Source organism: Vigna radiata, chromosome 4, assembly GCF_000741045.1.
Source record: "Vigna radiata var. radiata cultivar VC1973A chromosome 4, Vradiata_ver6, whole genome shotgun sequence".
Taxonomy (NCBI): Eukaryota; Viridiplantae; Streptophyta; class Magnoliopsida; order Fabales; family Fabaceae; genus Vigna; species Vigna radiata.
In genome coordinates, this window is record NC_028354.1 from 17929100 (window position 1) to 17949633 (window position 20534).

A 20534-nucleotide genomic window follows, 5' to 3' on the forward strand; every position below is an offset into this window, starting at 1 on the left:
GTTGCAAAGCCACCACTCTCCTACCTTCAAAGTTTGCATCTCTTGCATAAGATGCTCAAAGAAGATCTTATTAAAGCCACGCCATGGAAGGTATGAAGTGTCCATCATGGGCATATTCGGAGAGAGTTGAATTTCTTGGTTTTTGGTGGGAAGTCCTGTAATGCCAAAACCAATTCTTAATAACTCTGTTGGGTTTTACTTGCAATTATAATCAACCGAGTAAACGGCAAATATTAAACTAACTCTTAAAGTTAAATTCTGTGATTTGTTTCTAAATCTCCCAGCACATATATCAGCAATTACAATACATAATTAAAAATTGAAAGGGATTGTGTACCTTGAGAATCAATAATGGCATCTTCAATAAGGTTTGGGATGCAGGCAGCAGAAGCCAAGGAAGTTGCAGATGCTGGACAGAGAAGAGCTCCTTTGATTCCCATTTTATTTCCTACTTGCAAAGCCCAACCCATATTTATGGTAACAATTATACATGTTATCTTGTTGTCGACATTGGAGGCATTAATGTCTTGTATGAGCTTTGGAAGCAGAGCAGGCATGGTGGTTTTCATTGAAACAAGAAGTTTGGCCACATCGCTTCTGTCATCCTGAGGATCCAAACCATCAGGGAGAGTCACCATCTCTACTTTTGCCTCCTCCATGTTGTCACCACCAGCAGTATTGGCTCGCTTGTGGCTGAACTCAGTGTGTACAAAAGTGACCTTGCAACCATGTTTGGCCAAAAGAAGAGAAAACTGCATGAGGGGATTCACATGTCCTTGAATAGGTAATGGTAAACAAAGAAAGTGAGGGATGCCCATTTTGGTGAATCAATTGAACAATTGGGAAGACTCGAATCAAGTGTAGGAACGAAATGTGTGTTGTTGTTGTTTGTGTGTATGATGTTTTTGCCTTATATATAGTTATTAAAATGCGTACAGGCAACTGATGTATCTCGTACAATTCAAAACTGGTGGGTTTGAAGAGACATGGTCAACTGATTTTCTGGAATTAGAATAATAATCTTCCTCATGGTTTCTATATAAGAGAGAGAAAGACTAAAATAAATAATATGTAAGCAGAAGAGATCAAAAACTTAATATAACAGTCATTTGTGTATACTTTTTATGCGTGTGTGTGTCTCAATGCGTCACTTATGATGTTAGTAAAAGATATAATTACAGATTAATATATCAACATTCATTGAACAAGATGTCTTCATCCAAAATTCAAACACGAAAGTATTATTTGTAAACGTCAGCAATGTCGTAAAACAAAATATATTAAACTACAAAAACTAAGTTATAAGTTAATAGTTGACAAGGTTGCTATTAATTGACAAACTTTTAGTTTATAAATTTTTAAGTGATAAGCTAATTTGTTATATTAAAGTGTGTAGTAGAATTAATTAGTAATCAGTTGCTAACTGTAAAATATTATAAAAAGATATAATTACATAGATTTTATTATATAAATTATATTTTAAAAAACAATTAAAACTTTATTTAAAAGTTTATTATTTCTATCTATTTTTTAAAAGTTGTATATGTTTTTTTAGTTGAATAAGTCATTGTTCCATCCTAATTAGTTAGAATTATTTAATTTTAGGAATTAAAATATTTATTTATCAATATAAATGACTGTTATATTAAGTTTTTATTTTACATATAATTTTTATATGAAATCAATACTTGGTTATTTATATAATATATCATCTTATTAGTTTAAAACTACTAAAATAAATAAGTGTTACAAATAATTGACAAGAAACTTCATATTTATAAAGTTGAAGACTTATATTTAGGAAACTAAACCTAATTCTACCGTCGTTTTAACCTCATCTCATGCTAGATCAACTGGAAAGACATTTCCCATAAACTCACTATTTAAGGTGATTATTGCAAAAAAAAAAAAAACAAACACAAACAAACAACATAATAAGAATAAGTTAATATTATAAACAAAATCATTCATACAATTATAAAACTCTATACAATATAATTCATTTCCAAATCAAATCAAATCTCAGCATACATATAATTTCTAGACTTGATCAATCCGGATATATGTATGGATGTCAAACCATAGCAAGTTTTTGCATTTGTAGTGGTGGAATAGCTCCTCCCCAAACTACAACACAAGGCTAGTCCGTGTATCACCTATGGACAAAGAATTAAATCACATATTAGAACGTCTTACTACTCCTCCCCACATAATCTTCTTCTCTATTTGGGATGTAACGATTATTACAGTTTTAGGATAACTTCCAAGGCTGAGTCTCTACATTAATACATAACTTTACTTGAAACCACTATTAAGAATTTCACCTTAGAAACTCTTTTAAAACCACACTTTAATATTATCACAACCTCATTCGCAAGCCATCCAAACATTTCATATAATATACCAAGCACACCTTAAAGAATCAATGTAAATATCATTCATAAGAAAATAAAAGAGAGAAAAAACACACAAAACTCGTACAACGAGGCACCCAGGGCTAGAACCTTGGAGCTCAACGCTAGACTTGTAGTAGGCAAGTGGCGCTTAGTGTCAGACTTAGAGTAGCCAGGGGCTCTTAGGTTTGACAATGTTAAGGTTACATGGTTGGGCAGTTGCAAATTGTAAGTTATGCTTAAAAAGAATCCATAAAGTTGAGGTTTGAAGGTTGAAAAGTTGTTTTGAGAATAGAGACTAGACTAATCTATAATATTGAGTACTAGAGCATTAATGTAGAGGCGAAGTTTTCAGTTAGTCAGGTTGTTGGGAGTAGTATCTTGGTCAAGCTAGGTGAGTGTCATAAGAGTAAGTTGGTGAGAATACTTTTGTTTCTACTTGATGAGTGAATTTTCAAAGATGAAAATTTTTGTTGTTATGGAGAATGTAAAGACCTAGAGAATGGTATTGTAGAAGTGGTAATGGTTTAAAAGTAACAAGACTCGATTATTTTAATAATAAAAGATTTTAATATAAGTAGTTGTGTGAGGAACGAGTTTCATTATTTTAAAACACATCATCTCTTTAAAAACCACTTTACTAAAGTTCTTTGACTTCTTTCTAAGGGTTCTCATTCCCTGTTCATCTGTTTGAAAATTAGAGACTGCATGAATGATCCTTGTAACGAGATCTTGAAGTCTAACTAATCAGAAAAGAATAAGTTGATTTTTGCTCTTTTTCCTTAGTCTTTTTTTTTCATGTACATGTGTATCATCTATGGTTGCATGTATCATCTGAGTCTTCTATAAGACTATCCACTAATTAGTGATCCTAATGGTGCATCCTGATTGTATTTCTATTATTAGTAGGACCATGTAGAAATTTTTGTCCGTTGGAGTAGTTTTAGGCTTTCTAGAGCGGTTTGATCTTTTGTCAAGTAAGGAAAGCTAATATTCGTCTTAATTTTTCATATCAGAAGCATGAATTTGTGTTTGATAGATAGTGGAATGTATGCTTGGTTGAATATGTTATTAATTGAAATTCATGTTGAGTGATGTTGTATATTAATGAGTGAATAATTGTCTATTGATGAATATTTTGATGTATGCTTGTGATAATGGTGTGAACTTTGGATGTTATTGTTTTGAAGTTATAAAGGTGCAAATCTGATGTAGAGTTGAAAGTAAGAAAAGGAGAGTGTTGTTGGATTGATTTTTAGTCTAAATTAAGGTTTTTATAGAATTTCCAGAGAAAAAGCTTTGGAAAGATAACAGTGTTTGAGGTATGTTTACAAATCATTTTAAACTTGTCTAGAATGCTTGTTAACCATAATTTTGATGTTGATTTGGGAAGTGGTAAATAGATAGAATTGTAGGTTGAGTTTTATGTAGTTTTGGTCTACTTTAGGAGCTCTAACAAGTGAGAATCTAAATAAGAAGATTTGTAAAAAAATAAAGGTTTAAAGTCTTCTTTTTAGTCAATTGTAAGTTGTTTAAACCCTTAGCTTGCAAATTCCTAAACTATAAAGTGTAGAATTGGTTCTAGTAAATTTTGAGTGGTTGAATTGGTCTAGTACATCTTATTTCTAACCAAATGAACAATGTGGTACTTCATTTTCATCTATAAACTTGCTTTCGTATCAATCCAAGTATTAAAGAACCCAAACTGGTCATTTTGTTCAACTACGATAACTATATCAACTACTTCAACTGCGATCAACTACAATAACGTTAACAAAAGAAAAATACATGTTCTTTTTCAGTCAGGAGAAAAAGAATTGTTGTACAAAGGAAGCATCCCTACTTTGCCCAATCCATAAAGAAGTTGAGATTCTTTGATGACTGTCCACCTTCTTGTATGTTATTTATAGTCATCTCCTTCAGCTTCAATGACTTTCCTTTAATGTCTTCATCAACCAGAAGTTGATCCACCTTCTTCTTAATCTCTTCCCTTGAAACTATTCCAGTTTCATCCTTTTCTAAACCAATTCCAATCTTCCACACATCACAAATATAAGACTTGTTCAGAAATTGATCAGTTGCACATGGCCANCACAAGAAAGGTACACCAGCACATATACCTTCCAGAGTAGAATTCCAACCACAGTGACTAATGAAGCAAGCCAANGAAGGGTGGTTCAGTATCTTCTTCTGAGGGGCCCAACCAACTATTTTACCTTTGCTTCCATGGAAATCATTAGGGTATGCATTCACGTTTTCCTTCTTGTCATTACTGGGACGCACAACCCAAATAAAAGGCCTCTGAAGCAGATCAAGTGCAAGAGCTAATTCTTTAAACTGATTCGGATCCATCATTGCTAAACTGCCAAAGGAAACATACACAACAGACTGAGGTGGTTGCTCATCTAACCACTCCAAACANGCTCTGTCTTCTTCCCAGAATGAACTTCTGTTGCTATTTTCCATCAATGGCCCAATTGGCAGGAACTTTGGTGATATGGAAAATGCTCCCGGNTCAAGATCATAGGTAGTGTTGCAAAGCCACCACTCTCCTACCTTCAAAGTTTGCATCTCTTGCATAAGATGCTCAAAGAAGATCTTATTAAAGCCACGCCATGGAAGGTATGNAGTGTCCATCATGGGCATATTCGGAGAGAGTTGAATTTCTTGGTTTTTGGTGGGAAGTCCTGTAATGCCAAAACCAATTCTTAAAAACTCTGTTGGGTTTTACTTGCAATTATAATCAACCGAGTAAACAGAAAATATTAAACTAACTCTTAAAGTTAAATTCTGTGATTTGATTCAAAATCTCTGACATAGTATCACAGTCTAGATTCGTACTTAACACCAAACTCTTGAATAACGAGCACATATCCGCAATTGACAAAGTCAATAAAAAGTTACATTTTGAATAGTGGTATGATAACTCTTTGGCGAGGTTAATTTAGATGTTTAAGACTAGGGAGAAGCAATTACAATACATAATTAAAAATTGAAAGGGAATATGTACCTTGAGAATCAATAATGCCATCTTCAATAAGGTTTGGGATGCAGGCAGCAGAAGCCAAAGAAGTTGCAGATGGTGGACTGAGAAGAGCCCCTTTGATTCCCATTTTGTTTCCTACTTCCAAAGCCCAACCCATATTTATGGTAACAACTATACATGTTATCTTGTTGTCAACATCGGAGGCATCAATGTCTTGTATGAGCTTTGGAAGCAGAGGAGGCATGGTGGTTTTCATTGAAAAAAGAAGTTTGGCCACATCGCTTCTGTCATCTTGAGGATCCAAACCATCAGGGAGAGTCACCATCTCTACTTGTACCTCCTCCTTGTTCTCAGCACCAGCAGTATTGGCTCGGTTGTGGCTGAACTCCGTTTGCACAAAAGTGACCTTGCAACCATGTTTGGCCAAAAGAAGAGAAAACTGCATGAGGGGGTTCACATGTCCTTGAACTGGAAATGGTAAGCAAAGAAAGTGAGGGATGCCCATTATGGTGAATCAATAGGTAGAAACAATAGAACAATTGGGAAGACTGGAATCAATTGTAGGATCGAAATTTGTGTTGTTGTTGTTTGTGTGTATGATTGTTTATTAAAATACATACAGGCAACTGATGTATCTCGTACAAGTCAAAATTGGTGGGTTTGAAGAGACATGCTCAACTGACTTTCTGGAATTAGAATAATAATCTTCCTCATGGTTTCTATTGTTTTATTATTTACTTTAACTTTAAAATGAATTCATTTGTGACTTTTATGCTTGTCTAGCAATGTTTCACGTATGACGTTTGTCCATAGATTTTAAAATACTTTTTGAAATTTACAGGTGTTTTAACTTTTGGAACAAATTAGAGAATCATGTAATGTATCGAATAAGGAGTGATGTTGGGTAATAGGTGTCGTGTTAACACAAAACAGTGTTTGGGAGAAATTTCATGTAGATGTAATTAATGTCAACATTCATTCAACAAAATGTCCTCATCCAAAATTCAAACACAATTTTTTTAATATAAAATATAATGTAATTCAAATTTTACAAATAAATTAATATAATTTATTTAATCTAACAACATTAATTAAATATATAATATAAATAATTTAAATGTCAGTACAAAATAATTTTTATTGCATAAAAAAATAAATTTATTATATTAAATATTCTATATTCATTCGTTTCTTAAATTTAGAGATCAAAATATGTTAAAACTTATAATAATAACAACAATTCGTGTATAAATTTAAAAATTAAAAATAAATTTAACTTTTTTAAAATAATCCAATACAAGTTTTCCAAATTGTACGAAATAAAATCTCATTCTTTCAACTGAGATTGTTTGATCCAAAATGCATTCCTCAATTACAAATCCAGAAACTATAGATACCACTCATGGATTTGGCACATCGTATTAGATACAAAACAAAAAGTTTATTTGAGAGATTTTTAAAGCTTTTTATTGAGAAAATAACAGTATAATTTTAGTAAAAAAAACTCTCAAAAATACTTATATTTGCAATATCAAGAGTAAACCATGCTTCAACATCACTATTTCTTTGCGGGTATTTATGCCTACAAAGCTGTAACTACATTCAGTATGCAAGGACTCAAATTTGCAGGAAACTTTGCAATAACACTCGGTTGAATAGAATATACACGCGGCTATATGCAAACAAAAGCAACTTAAAATGCAGATAAAAATTATTGTTCTTACATGAAGGCATTTGACTCAAGCTGATATGAAATACCTTACCTGTTTGTTGGCCATATATTACATGCAAAAGATTCTTCTTTGTCTTCCATTGATGTGTGCTTTATTGAAGCTATTTTTAATTTCCATTACAGAAAAGAGAGATTTCTACAAACAGATTTGCATTAAGCTATTGTCTCAACCACACTTGGTAGTCTGCTCCTTTGTCAACAAACTTCTGCCAACTCCCTTCCAACTGGTTCTCCTTGGAGGGATTCCAATCAAACTGTCCCAGCTTCATTACTAATGCCTCACCAACCTGAGCAACATAACCTTCATTGTTTGCATGGTATATCTTGATAGAGCTCCGACAATGGATGCCGCCTCGCCTCCTAGCTTCAATCAACTCGGTTATCACATCATGGATGCCGAAATCATAGAAATGGTCATAAAATATTACAGGCTGCAGAAAAAAAAACACAATCGGTGCCTCAGATTTCTGTAAGCAAACACATTACCTGAATTCCTTAGTCCTTTCCAGCATGAAACTAAATTTAAGTGATCACAAATACCATTCATTCTTTTTCAAGACAACATTATTCAACTATCGTCAACAATGACAGGTATATGAAAGTATTGGATACTATTTTATTAAGGACTCACAGTTCCAGGATGAGTCAAAATATATGCATATCCTTGCATGATTTTATCCCGTGGGAATGGCCAGTGACCCTGAAAGTAAAAAGAAGATATGAATGCAACAATGTCATAGTAGTAACTATCACGGAAAGAGAAAACCTTTGTAATTCAATAATCACTGACAACACATTATTTTCAAACTGTTTTCTGTCATCTCTCCTAGGAAAAGAACACGTTACAAAATTTTTGTGTCATACTTCATCACACACAAAGAGAGAGAGAGAGAGAGAGAGAGATGAGACCTGTGTGGACCCAGTATCATGGTTCTCTAAGAATGTAACAGCACGAGAAGGCCACCATCCCATCACTCCTGTCGGTTTCCCTTGAGGATCAATCAGTCTCCAATATTCGTTATGCAGAGCAGAATGAAGTATCCCCTGGGAAAGGGTTACATATAGAAAGAATAAAAATTTTGCAGCAGGATAATACAAAGTTATATCCTGAAACTTTTATTCACCTTCCTCCTCCAGTGACAAAAAGAAGTCAAAACTTGTCTAAGATAATTGCTAACCAAAAAAAAAAAAGAACTACAGCAGTCAAATAACAGTCATGCTGCTAATTGTAATAACAAAGTTTGAGTTTGAAAAATCCATGTGAGATAGAAGTCTTTCTCATCTACACAACAGGACTTAAAAGAATACGAACATTAACTATTGTGGATAGGGGTACCTTTGTCGTTATATCAAATGCAGATGAAGTACCACCAGTTGCATTGATCCAATTCACTATCCGTTGCCGATGAGGATCTGATCATTATAAACACCATAAATAGCTTGCAAGACAATAACATAAAAATAGCGTATATTATAAATGTTTCAAATATTGCAACAGGACCAACAGATAATAAATAAGCTTAGAATATCACATATTTGGTATGAACACAAATGGTGATACCATAGAATTTCTTGAAGGCACCATATTCAACGAGCAACATTAGTAACAGAAAAAATATTGTCTTCGTAGCTGGGAAACAAGTTGATGACATATGCATAGTTGTAAATCCATATTATCGCTTACAAACTGTCACACGCAATATAGTTTCTTAAAAGGTACAGAGACTGCTAAGTTCGGTTCTTCTTGCAAATGAATGCTCAAACTGTGTCATTCCTATGATATATCATATATTTTCTTATAGAAGGTCAAACAATGTTCACAGTAGCATAACTGAAATTTACTGATTTCAATTTGCATGACTTCCAGTTACAACCTGCCAGTTGAATTGTTGTTTTCATTCCTTTTTTATGTTGCTTCCTACGGCCAATGTGAACTGAGTACATATCTCCTCATGATGGGTAATTGGTTTTTGGAACAAAGGTCGCTCTTATGACCTACAGGACTGCTCTAACATGGTCTTTTTGGATTTAAAACCTGTCTTATTGTCCCTTTAATTAAATCTTATAATGGTCCTTGTCAGAAACAAAAAGTATATATAAAATATGATTTTATCAACACTACTAGAATACATTGAAATATCCAGGAAGTATCATATATTAGATTATACGTTAGCATTAGTTTCCCTATTTCCTTATTATCTCTTAAAATTAGTTGCTATATCTCCTTATCTTATCATGTTTGGTTTCACTAATTTGTTAGTTTTTACTACTAGTAGTATAAACAACAGTTAGTACTTTAGGTTTTATGAGCTTATCAACTAGTCAATACATTGTAACAAATCTCCATTAACATCAATTCAGTGTTTCATTCTCTTTTATCTCTCTTCCTCCCCTAAATTGAAACCTAACAATTTCAACAAACACAATCCGAACTCAACTTTCTTTAATATACAATAAGGATAGACTAATATCAAATGAGTCTGCAAGCAGTGAACAATTACCTTGGTTGTAACACAAACTTCCGTGTTCATAGCCCAAGCTGTCCCAATATTCTCCAATGGCAAATACGGGATTTGATGCTTCAATATATTCTTTTACGTATGTGCCAGAGAAGCCTCTGCCGACAGAATATGAAAAGTTATCAAATTTTACATGAGAATAAGCTGGTTAAGAAACAAAAAGAACCAGATCATCTTCTCAAGTTCCATGTGATAAAAGCTAAAGATGTATACCTATATAGTAAAGATAGACTACAGAAAGATTTCAGATGTCAGGCTCCTTTGAACATACTTCGATAAGGATCTTCTTATTCACTTGTAAGGCCATTGATTTGAGATATGAAGGTAAGACTCCTATTAACAATTTTATTCTTTAACTACACTATTTTCCGTAAGCAAACTAAAATTATAACAATGTTCTTGAATACTTCTGAGAAATGAGTCTTCTTTACTTGGGAATTTCTTCTAAATTTTGTGGCCAATTACTGATAATATAAACTGATAAAAGAGCAATTAAGTAGGACTTCGTTAATGATATATGATTAGAATACTGTAAATAGAGAAATTTGTAATGCTAGAAATTAGGGGTCCATTTTAATTTAATTTACATGCATCCTGCTGTTTATTCCTTGATTATAAATAAAAATCAATAATGAGGATAACACATTTTTTCAGTAAAACCTACACACTTAATAAGTAAGGAATTTGTCATAAACCTTCAGTATGCTTCAGCAGACAAAAAAAATACCTAACAAAGTCAAGACGCCATCCATCAAAACCTATATCATTGCGAAGCCAGTTCAACCAACCCTTGATATCTTTCCTTACAAAGTCCTGAGAATGGTCAATATTCGGTGCAGCATGGAAGATATCACCTACATATAGCATTAAAAGGCCTATATAAGTAAAACCTCCGAATCATCAATATAGGAACTGGTAAAGCATTATGCCGTCTTATATTGTGGAAGTATCTGGTAAAACTTTGTGCAGTCTTATTGAGGAAAACTTGCCATATTTTAGACTTTCACCTCAATAAGACATAAGTACAGTGAACTCCTTTTAGGACCTTGTCAATCTTGATTTGAAAGTGGCAAACACTCATATTAATTACAAAAAAATGGTTTCATGAGATTCTTCTAGGATGTATAAATATACCACTCGAAGGATTTCCACGCCCCTCAAAATTTGGATCATCACATACAATTGCTTCAGGTCCCCATGAAAGCTTGCCACCAAAAATGTTCCAAACACCATTTGGACTCTGAAACAAATAAAAGTTTTTTATCTATATAAAGCCATTTGATGGTCATCATTATGAACTGTCTGTGCCTTTAAAAAGATTGCACCAAGTTTCATATGCTAGTGTTGGATATAAAAATTACATAATACTGAGTCAAAGATCAAAACAATGATAGGCAACCTTGCATGTCCAGACTAAGACAACCCACAATTCATAATTTTCTGCACATTTTAGATCAAAGTGAATCAAAGACAAGTGCTTCCATTCAATTTTCATGCCTTCAGTGTTAACATCGGTTTATTAGTTGTCAAATTGTCAATAAAATTCTTAGTCAATGCGTAGAGTTGGGTTGCATTGCTATATCAAGTAGCATCATATTCCAGAATCACGAACCAGCTTTCTAAAAGCCTAAGCTGTTAGGTGGAATACTAGAATAGTTTTACATTCCTCTCACACCTTACATAAGAGTAACTTGAACTTAAAGCACGGACACTCAACTCTCATATCACCTGTCCTGAAATATAATTTCTCTACCAACGATCGAGGAGGCAGGGGAAGATTAGTTGACCATATTATATTGTGGGACTTACAGTATCAGAAAAATGACCAAAAAAAGCACTGACCTAAAACATCGTGCTATAAGGTCAGGAATTATGAATCCCTTTCATGGCTCAAACTCATTCATCATGCAGTTTGAAATGAAGACAAAAAACATAAACTCAACTATCTCATACTAGAACTAAACAATACTTTATTATACCAGAACCTTTCGTTATAAAATTAAGAAAATAAAGGTAATGCTTTAGACCAGAAACTCTGCTCTTAAACACTTCAAACAACCACAATATCTTCAAATTTTAAACTTTTAATCACTGGCCCAAACAATGTGTGATAACCTTTCTCAGCAAATATAAAAAGAACTCAGGCTAAACAATAATTTACCTGTTTGTGTGCACATCGATGGTTAAGTACAACATCTCCCAAGGCCTATTTACAAAGGAAAAACCTTTAAAAATTTATAAATATGAAATATAATCATTACTACAATAGAAACACTTTAACTATATAAATTCATTTGGGCAACCGTGAAACACTCACAAGTTGAAATGAAATCAAGAAAAATCATCAAAATATTTCCTTACACATACAGCACTCACTGATTTATGTTTGCTTCCTTCAGTCTCATAAAAGAAGGATATGTCATTTAAAACAACCATAATTTGCTATCATTCTCACACAGATTATCCTAAAAACTTAACTGTGATCTCAAATAAAATGACTTAACATTTTCCCTACCACTTAGAGTTAAGTGGTTGGTTCTGATAAGGATGGCTGTATAATCAGTTTGGAGAATAAACTCAATTTTTTTACATGTTTGGTTACCCTCAAAAGTATGCCCAAACACTCGTATTTTGCATGAAAACTCAGTTCTATAAAAGCAAGACCAAGGTTTACTTTGCAAAATGAATACTACAAAATTAAGTTTGACAACTTTAATCCAAATATGCATTTAAAATTTTGAAAAAAAAAATAACTAATTAATTCAAGTAAAAGATTAGTTTCCTTTTTTTGTGATTTAAATTTGGGGAGGGGGGGACCGAGTTGAAGTTGTCACATTTGGACACCTAAAACACAAAAGTATCTAAAGATATTAGTTGCCTATGATACGTCTTCTGCTATTCGACGGTTCAAAATTAGCAGCACCACTTACCAGCAGATCTTGAGAATGCATTTCGTCTATACAATATTTAAGCTCTTCCACAGAACCATAGGATGAATTCAAGTTGTAAAGATCAGAAGGCATATAACCTGCATATATACGGTTTATGAATGCATTATCTGTCACGGATTGATCATATTATTGCACAATATGGATTAGAATAACATTAAAAATAAATAGAACGGATTTTTGGGGAAAGAACTTACTCGCTTGTTTATAAAAAAAAGGTTTGACATTTTTTATACCAATAAAGTTAAAATGTTGTACTTGGATCAGTTGAAAACAACACCATTCAATGTGGAAGAAAGTTTAGTCTTATACTTGATAGAGTTATATATTTGTAGTAAATACACTTACGGTAAAGTAACAGCAGATGACTGTAACACCATCAGCAGTAGCATAAATTAATCAGGACATAAAATAAATACACAAACTGAATGCTTATGACCACGCAATCATAGTATGCAGATTGTTTGGCCCTGTATAATTAGTTCTATAACCCAATAAAAAATGGAAAAGTTGAAATATGGCCTTCTACTATGATCACAAGATGCCCCTTCCAAGTCTCACAGAGTCTTGGAATTTGGATTTCAGGTCAAACACATCCCAACAAAACTAGCTTATAAAATGAGGACTACCCATAGCCTATTTTCGAAACCAAGCACTACTTAACTTTTATTCGAAGTTGATGTGAGATGTCAACCTCCTAAGAGCCAGCGTTTTGGTGGCTTCAACTATGACGCTGCACTTAGCTTTCTGGTCAATCCCTCCATAGGTAGGTTTTCAAAGACAATGAAGCCTAGAAATAACCACAACTAAGCTGGCTTATAAGTTTCAACACACCATCTCACTCCCAAGACTATGAACCTGGAGCATGGCAATGCAAGTTGCCCAATAATAGATATAGCATAGACTTTGATATCTTTTTTTTTTTAGTTTCTTTGTTAAAGAAGATAGACTAATCTAAAAAGATAACTGAGATATGAATTTTCTATCCTAAATATCAATATTGATGAAATAATATAAAAGAAATCAAGTAACACCTTGAGGAGAAACAGATTCTGTTGGAGGTGGCAGCCACACTGCTGTCACCCCACAATGAGATAAATCAGCTGTTTTAGCTGCTAATTCCAGATACCAGCCCCTCCTCCAGCTCTCCCAGTTAAAACCTTGAAACTTGGTTAAAATGAAAATTCATCAAAAATATTTCTTTTACTTCTTCCCCTTTTACCTGACACTGTAATAGGTAAATACATACAACAGCACGAAGAATACAAGAAATATCAAGAGTTGATGAACAACATCAGATAGAAACATAAGAATAAAACAATGCATGCGATAGAACAAAATGAAAGGTAATTTGGTCAAATCATTGACCATCAGCACATAGCGCACAATCACTAAAAGTACTGCATAATACTACATATTTTCAATTTACACAAGTTAAAGTATCATGTAAAAGAAAGTTAGATGAAAGCTTACATAAAACGGAATAACCGCAAGAGTTACATATTGTTAAAGATATGATTGGTTCTATTCAAATAGGGAAATATGAAATGATTGTATAGCTAGAAATTAGGGATCCCTTTTGCTTGTTGTATCTTTAATCATATCATTATTAGAATATAGACAATGCATTATAGTAAAAACAAAATTCTGCAAACTCTTATAAAAACACATTTTATAATTATAATCACCAAATGTTATGGCATCAAATTGCATTCGTGGCTAATACACATTTACGCAAAATCTGTGAAGTCATTAAGTAAATGTACTGACCACAATCTCACGTCCTGTTCCTGTTCCTGGCTCTGCATTTAAGTTATGTTAAAATTTAAATGCTATAAGTGGACCACGAAAACAAAATAAATCTTTTTGTAAGCAATTTTTATATTTAATTTCAAGAAATGTACTAAGACCACCTAGTTTTGTTTGTTCAGGAGCTCTCTGCCATTGTACAGTCTTCCGTTGAAGAGCACGCTCCAATGCCTTTCGCTTCTTCTCAATCGTTTCCCTTTCATAAACATGTTCAACTAGAGCATCTCCTTCCTTTGGCTTTTCTCGAGCAATGGACCATACTTCATCTGCTGTAGGCAACTCCAAGGATCTGAATTTTGATGTGAATGCTTCAGCAACATCCAGTTTTTTGGGTGGAAATTTGGGAGAGACAGCGTTAATCCTCCTTGCCATCCACTGAGGTATCTCTCTACGAGGACCATCACTTAGTAGTTTCCACTTTTGAGAATCAACATCCGTCAAAAGATCTATCCGTCCCCCATTTACAACATAGATAGAATCTTCATCGCCTTCATCTTGTAGCCTTCCCTTCAACAGCAATGATTCAGCCATTTCAGCTCTCTGTCTCCACGTCTTCAAAGCATCTTCTGATGCCTTTAATGATCTCTGCAGGGCTTCACATCTTCTTAGGTAGGCATAATCTTTACAATGAACCACTTCTTTGGCAGCCTCAACAGTAGCCTTGATGTTCTTCAAGTCAGCCTTAAAAGCCTTGGAAATAGCTTTCGTTCTTTCTGCCACATCTTTCTTCACTTTGTCCAACATTGACTTCATCTCTTCCTCCTTCTTGAGGCTGTTTTTCCTGCTTGACTCCTGAAATTCAAGCATGGCTTTCTCTGCATCATTAGCTCTTTGCTCAAATGCCTGTAACTTCTGTCTGGTATTCTCTAACTCGAAATTCAGTTTATCAGCCTCACTTCTTGCAACCATCAACTGAGATTCTATATCACTTATTATTCCTTGTAACTTTATATTTTCTGCCTGGACGTCTGCAACTTCAGTAAATGGAGACGTATCATCTATAAATGTGTCCACGGACCTCTTTGCAAGTTCACCTGCTTCCTCTGCCACAACTAAAGCCCTCTCTATAGCATGTCTTGATTTTTCCACAATGGATGATATTGTTCCCTCAGTTGCATCCTTAATCTGTTTTTCAATCAGAAGTGCTGCTTCAGCAGCTGTGGTTTCAGCAGATGAAATTCGGAGTTGAGCATCTTCTAGTATATGAGAAGTTGCCTGCTGGAAAGCAACCTCTGCTAATTTTTCAACCTGCACAGCAAGATCAACAGCATCTTGTTTGGCAAGGACCAGCTTAGATTCCAAGGTGAACTTCTCTTCCACTGAGCTCTCCAGCTTTTTCTGGAAAAGAGATTTCGCAGCCTCAAGTTCTGCTATAGCTATTTCCTTGTCATGTAAAATGGTATTGATGTATTCCTGATTTTTAGCCTCAGAACGAGCAAGTTCTTCAAGTAATTGATCTCTCTCTTTCTCGATAGCCTCTTGTCTGTGCTGCGCCTCTGAGAGAGCCTTTTTGGCTATCTCTAATTCATTTTCTATTCCTATAACATCACTTCTTACAGAAAGACCGTCCTGATCGAAAACTACGTCTGTTAATGTGTCATCTGAATCTTTCTGTCGTAGAAATAAATAAATATAGGTCACTCTCCCATTACCAAAACATAAGCAATTGTCATTTGTACCTACTAACTAGAGTATCATTAAAAGATATGTAAAACTTGGTCACCTTATTGAACCCTATTATTCAAAATGACCAACCTCCAAAACATACATTTCTGGTTTAAAAAATCCAATTTAGGAAAAACAAATTAAAGATAAAGTTAACAGTTTACAGAGAGTAGTGTTAATCATTAACCACTCAATGACTCAAGCAGCCAATTGTTCCTGAACTAAAACTACTTACACCAAGAATTCATTTTCTGCATTTTCCAGAGAAATGACACTGGTCATCTTTTTAAAATACCTTATTCTGTTACCCTCCACTCTACCCCAAACTCTAACCATTTGACACTAGGTATAATTCAACTGCTTAAGTGTAACAGAAAAATCACGTGCAATAAAAATGGTTCTTTTAAACCATGTGTAAATGGTGTAGACAACTCTTAATAACGTGTACGTTATATGTAATTTACCAGACAATATATCAACTTGGTAAAGGTAGTCAAGTTGTAGATTCAAGAAAAATGGTTTGAACTGTCATAAGAAAAGTTGCAAAAAGGCATGTTGAATAGAAACGAGGCCAAATGATAAGTTCATAAGCAACATGGAAAGATGGAAAGGTGAATTCCAAGTAAAGAATTCCTATTCAAAATATTGGCTATTTTTATAACTTAGCAGCATTGCCTTAGGTGATACTCTGACCGATTACTGCTACTTCATGGTAAATATTTAATTCTGTTCTGGAATTCTACCAGATAATGCTTCACTGTTCGAAGAGTTTGCTAAAACTAGCAAGTATACAGCTGAAAAGCCAAACCCAATCTTTATGAGAAATGTCAGTGACTTTATTTAGCCAACTCCAAAAAAAGGCTATAACTTTACTAAACTTCCTATCTTTAGACTTTACTATATAACCTTATTAGTTAATCTTCTCCCTTTATAAACACCAACTAAGCTATGTACACAACTCCTTACCGAGTGTGAAAAAACAATGTGTGCTGATTTGGAGATCCTCTGGTCAGCAAAGAAATAATTTCTGCAAAATGAAATTAACAATAACATAAACTGGAAAGTAACAGAAAAACATAACACAACTCAGTTTAGTTATATAAGCCCACCTCCTTCTAATTGACCTAGCAGAAGTTATTCTACAGATCAAAGGGTGTCTGGGAACAATGGAACAGCATGGAAATATTCCAAATGCTGCATCAGGCAACAGAGCAGCTCCCATTTTATTTCTGCATAATAGAATCATACAATCAATTCTTGCACTCAACTTTCAATCATCGTTGAAGTTGAATAACAGAAGGATGCATATCAGTAAATTAACTATCGCAGTACAACATAACGTACCACTACTCCTTTTCTTCTTATCTCCTTAACCTCACGTCTAGAGCCATCACCAACAAATATCTGAAAACAAAATACGCAAAAAGGAAAAGGAAAAATAACCCACGTGATATCAGTCGGTGACAGTAAAGATTACAGCTGAATCAAGCAGAAAGTTTGGAACTTGGAGAAATGCAATTTCAGTTTTTTAAAAAATGCTGAATTTTTAATGTTTTTTTCAATTCCTCATTGAAAAAAGTGAATTATTTATTTGTATGAGGAAATGAGTGGTGAGTAGTGAATGTGACGTAGATAGCAGAGATGGGACCTGGGTAGTGTAGGTGTAGCAATGGCGCGGACAACGAGAGCTTTTCACGGCCACAAAGTTGAATATAGAAAGTGAACGAAGTTCAGAATCACGTTGTCTCAGCCTCACAGAGTCAACCTTTAATTGTAAAGTTTAGAAAGAAGTAAAAGCCTTAAGGGAAAGCCCTTATTAATAGAAATCGTCATTATCTACTCTCCTTTTTCTTTCTAAAGCTATGTATAACTTCAGAGATTTTACTTCAAAAAAAATTCATGACAGACACTGTCAGAGAATCCAACTTGTCAGTTAGATTAAGAAACTTGTCGCTTTTCTTAAATAATCTTTTAAAAAAATATAAGTAGCTCATGAAATATCAAATAGCTATTACTTTAGTTCCTATGTTTATATTTTATTCATACTACTTTAATATACATACATACATATATATATATATATATATATATATATATAAATAAGGGAATGGTTATCATACTTTTAATACTTAATAAATTAATTGTGTGATTTTTTTAGTTCAAGGATTTTGGAAAATAAGTTTGAAAATTTATTAGCCAATCTTTGGCAATTAAGGAAAGAATATTAGTTAAGAAATTACTAACTTATTTTTTTATATGGAGATATCTAAATTACCCAATCAGTGGTTTGTAATAAGCTAAATTTGTTTTTTTATCCCTCTTTCACTTTTATTTTATTTTTTGTGATTTTAGCTTTCTTTATTTCATGAAATTTTATTTTCGAATTTTTAAACGTAAGTTTTAATATAGTTTTCAATTATGCATATCTTTTAATCCAATTGAACCTTAAATGTAATATATTTATTAAAGATATCATTAAGAAGTAATTTAACTAATTGCAATGTAAAAAATAAAAATAAGATGCAATTTACCATTATTATAATATTGACAAGTTGATTTTATGGAAAATCTTATTGTTGTTTGACTATAGAAGTATAATCTTCTATAATATAATTTATTAATCTCATAATAAATTACATTGTAAATTAGACTTTATAAGTAAATTAAAACAATAGCTTGTCGCTATAATTATACAAGAGGTTGGCAAATAAACTCTTTCAATTTTCGTCGAAAATACGTCAAAGCATATATTTAAATTTAAGTCTAACTCGTTGATTCATGTCCAACCAACATTATTAAGAGAGATGCATGATGCCAGAATCACGGATTATGACATGGGCTTACCTATAAAACCAGAAACTTTATTAGATATCTAACTGATCTTAAAGGAAAAATAGCACTCTCAGTCTACGTATGGATTCCACTGTTTTCTGGATCATAGATGCTTATTTCTTAAAATAACAAAAGTAATGGTTTTAAAGGTGAAAGAAGCAAATCAAAAAACCAAGAGATAGGGTTTTGAAATGATTGGATTCTCAAAAATCCCACAGAAATAAATCATTAATACATCGTAAATTTAACTTCAATTATCCCTTCCAATCTTGACCAATACTCAGAAAACCCTCATCTTTTTACACAAACCAGTACCACAAGAATTAAACTTTAGACTGAGTAAGAAATCAATGTTGGGCAAACCAATCCCTGATACATACAACATTAACTTCAAAAGCATTTCACCAATATTTCACATCGTGGGAAAATTTACAGTTCAATGATTTCAAAATCAGTTCTTGGTCCCAAAAACATGTCCCATTGAGAATAAAGAAAAAGAGTAGTTGTTACCAAGAAAGATAAAGAAAGCATTTGGCATTCAAAAGATAGATTCACATTTCATATTCCACAAGGAAACAATTACACCATTCTTACAACTAAGCCAAAGGCCAAACCCAAGCCATAGCATTCAAAGGCAGAACCCTAACCATACCCACTAAACATTTCAACAGTCTCTTTAAGCCTTTTCAAGCCCTCTCGCCTCTAATTCTACGAGCGAGTTGAATATCTTTGGGCATAATGGTAACCCTCTTGGCGTGAATAGCGCAGAGGTTGGTGTCCTCGAACAACCCCACAAGATAGGCTTCAGCGGCTTCTTGAAGCGCGGAAACAGCGCTACTCTGAAACCTCAAGTCAGTCTTGAAGTCCTGTGCAATTTCCCTCACAAGCCTCTGAAACGGAAGCTTTCGGATGAGGAGCTCGGTGCTCTTCTGGTACTTTCTAATTTCCCTCAGCGCCACCGTCCCCGGACGGAACCTGTGAGGCTTCTTCACACCGCCAGTGGCTGGAGCGGACTTACGGGCAGCCTTCGTCGCCAGCTGCTTACGTGGTGCCTTGCCTCCGGTGGACTTGCGAGCTGTCTGCTTTGTACGAGCCATGTCGAGAAGAGATTCGACGGAGAAAGTGTAAGAAATTGGGAATTTTAAACTCTGAAGAAAGCGAAGGAAATTGCAGTGGGTGGGTATGGGAATGAGATTTGGGAGAATATTTATAGACCGAGAGGAAAGAGAGAATGGCGCGGGAATTTGGAAAGGGTTTTCTGAAACACGAAAAGGAAACGCGTAGCCGTTGATGGGAAGAGAAACCAACGGTTGCAAGTGCTTTAAAGTAGGGGCACTAGGATCGCGATCCGTGGCACAGATAGTAACCAATGGGGCTTTTTCTTTTCCTTGTATCATAAAATTAGAGGCAAAGTTCCTGGAAGTAGCCATATTGTTCTTTATGTCAGAAATTATTTGGAATTTATGTGATTAGTATTTGGAATTTATGTGATTAATATTTGTAATTTATTAGTTTTAATTTATTTTAAAATTATTTAGAAAATTGTGTTTGGTGTTCCCTTTCATTTGAAATGTAGGGAACTCTTGATAAATGATTTGAAAATACTAATGAGCATAAATTTATGACAGTTACACTAATTTCATGCACCTA

The 20534-nt window shown here is 33.8% G+C and overlaps 4 protein-coding genes across 5 annotated transcripts in view; all 4 read right to left on the minus strand.

Moving 5' to 3' along the window:
- LOC106758468 (UDP-glycosyltransferase 83A1-like) overlaps nucleotides 1–943 on the minus strand; it is a 1535-nt gene extending 592 nt beyond the window's left edge. The window contains exons 1-2 of the mRNA XM_014641388.2: nucleotides 338–943; nucleotides 6–155 (exon numbers count right to left, since the gene is read on the minus strand). Coding sequence (XP_014496874.1) covers nucleotides 6–155; nucleotides 338–818 — 631 coding nt within the window. The 5' untranslated portion in view covers nucleotides 819–943. The remainder of the gene's footprint in view (nucleotides 1–5; nucleotides 156–337) is intronic.
- A 3046-nt stretch (nucleotides 944–3989) lies between these two features.
- Nucleotides 3990–7253, minus strand: LOC106758168 (UDP-glycosyltransferase 83A1-like). 2 transcript variants are annotated; one of them, XM_022780032.1, is made up of 3 exons: nucleotides 7143–7253; nucleotides 5404–5847; nucleotides 3990–5080 (listed from the first exon to the last, which is right to left on the minus strand). In XM_022780032.1, exons 2-3 carry the CDS (start codon nucleotides 5822–5824, stop codon nucleotides 4233–4235), a joined length of 1269 nt encoding a protein of 422 aa, XP_022635753.1. In that variant the 5' UTR covers nucleotides 5825–5847; nucleotides 7143–7253; the 3' UTR covers nucleotides 3990–4232. The 2 variants fall into 2 exon arrangements, with proteins under 2 accessions (XP_022635753.1, XP_014496591.1); XM_014641105.2 differs by lacking the exon at nucleotides 7143–7253 and having other exon boundaries at nucleotides 5404–6190.
- LOC106759267 lies at nucleotides 7057–17850 on the minus strand. Its single transcript, XM_014642356.2, has 16 exons — nucleotides 17701–17850; nucleotides 17397–17456; nucleotides 17162–17281; nucleotides 17019–17079; nucleotides 14492–15998; nucleotides 14349–14380; nucleotides 13613–13745; nucleotides 12561–12658; nucleotides 11792–11836; nucleotides 10765–10870; nucleotides 10358–10484; nucleotides 9613–9728; nucleotides 8448–8524; nucleotides 8021–8155; nucleotides 7743–7811; nucleotides 7057–7542 (listed from the first exon to the last, which is right to left on the minus strand). Exons 3-16 carry the CDS (start codon nucleotides 17272–17274, stop codon nucleotides 7270–7272), a joined length of 2892 nt encoding a protein of 963 aa, XP_014497842.1. The 5' UTR covers nucleotides 17275–17281; nucleotides 17397–17456; nucleotides 17701–17850; the 3' UTR covers nucleotides 7057–7269.
- Nucleotides 17851–19401: 1551 nt separating this feature from the next.
- Nucleotides 19402–20321, minus strand: LOC106758624 (histone H3.2). The gene has a single exon (XM_014641561.2). It carries the CDS (start codon nucleotides 20312–20314, stop codon nucleotides 19571–19573), a length of 744 nt encoding a protein of 247 aa, XP_014497047.2. The 5' UTR covers nucleotides 20315–20321; the 3' UTR covers nucleotides 19402–19570.
- Between the last annotated feature and the right edge of the window lie 213 nt (nucleotides 20322–20534).

Coding starts and splice junctions, on each gene's coding strand:
- LOC106759267 (XM_014642356.2), bottom strand. CDS start 17,274: ATGGGAGCTGCTCTGTTGCCTGATGCAGCATTTGGAATATTTCCATGC. Junction 9,729..10,357: donor TGGCGTCTTGACTTTGTTAG/GTATTTTTTTTG, acceptor TTCTGTCGGCAG/AGGCTTCTCTGGCACATACG. Junction 8,156..8,447: donor CATTTGATATAACGACAAAG/GTACCCCTATCC, acceptor ACCCTTTCCCAG/GGGATACTTCATTCTGCTCT.
- LOC106758624 (XM_014641561.2), bottom strand. CDS start 20,314: ATGGCTACTTCCAGGAACTTTGCCTCTAATTTTATGATACAAGGAAAA.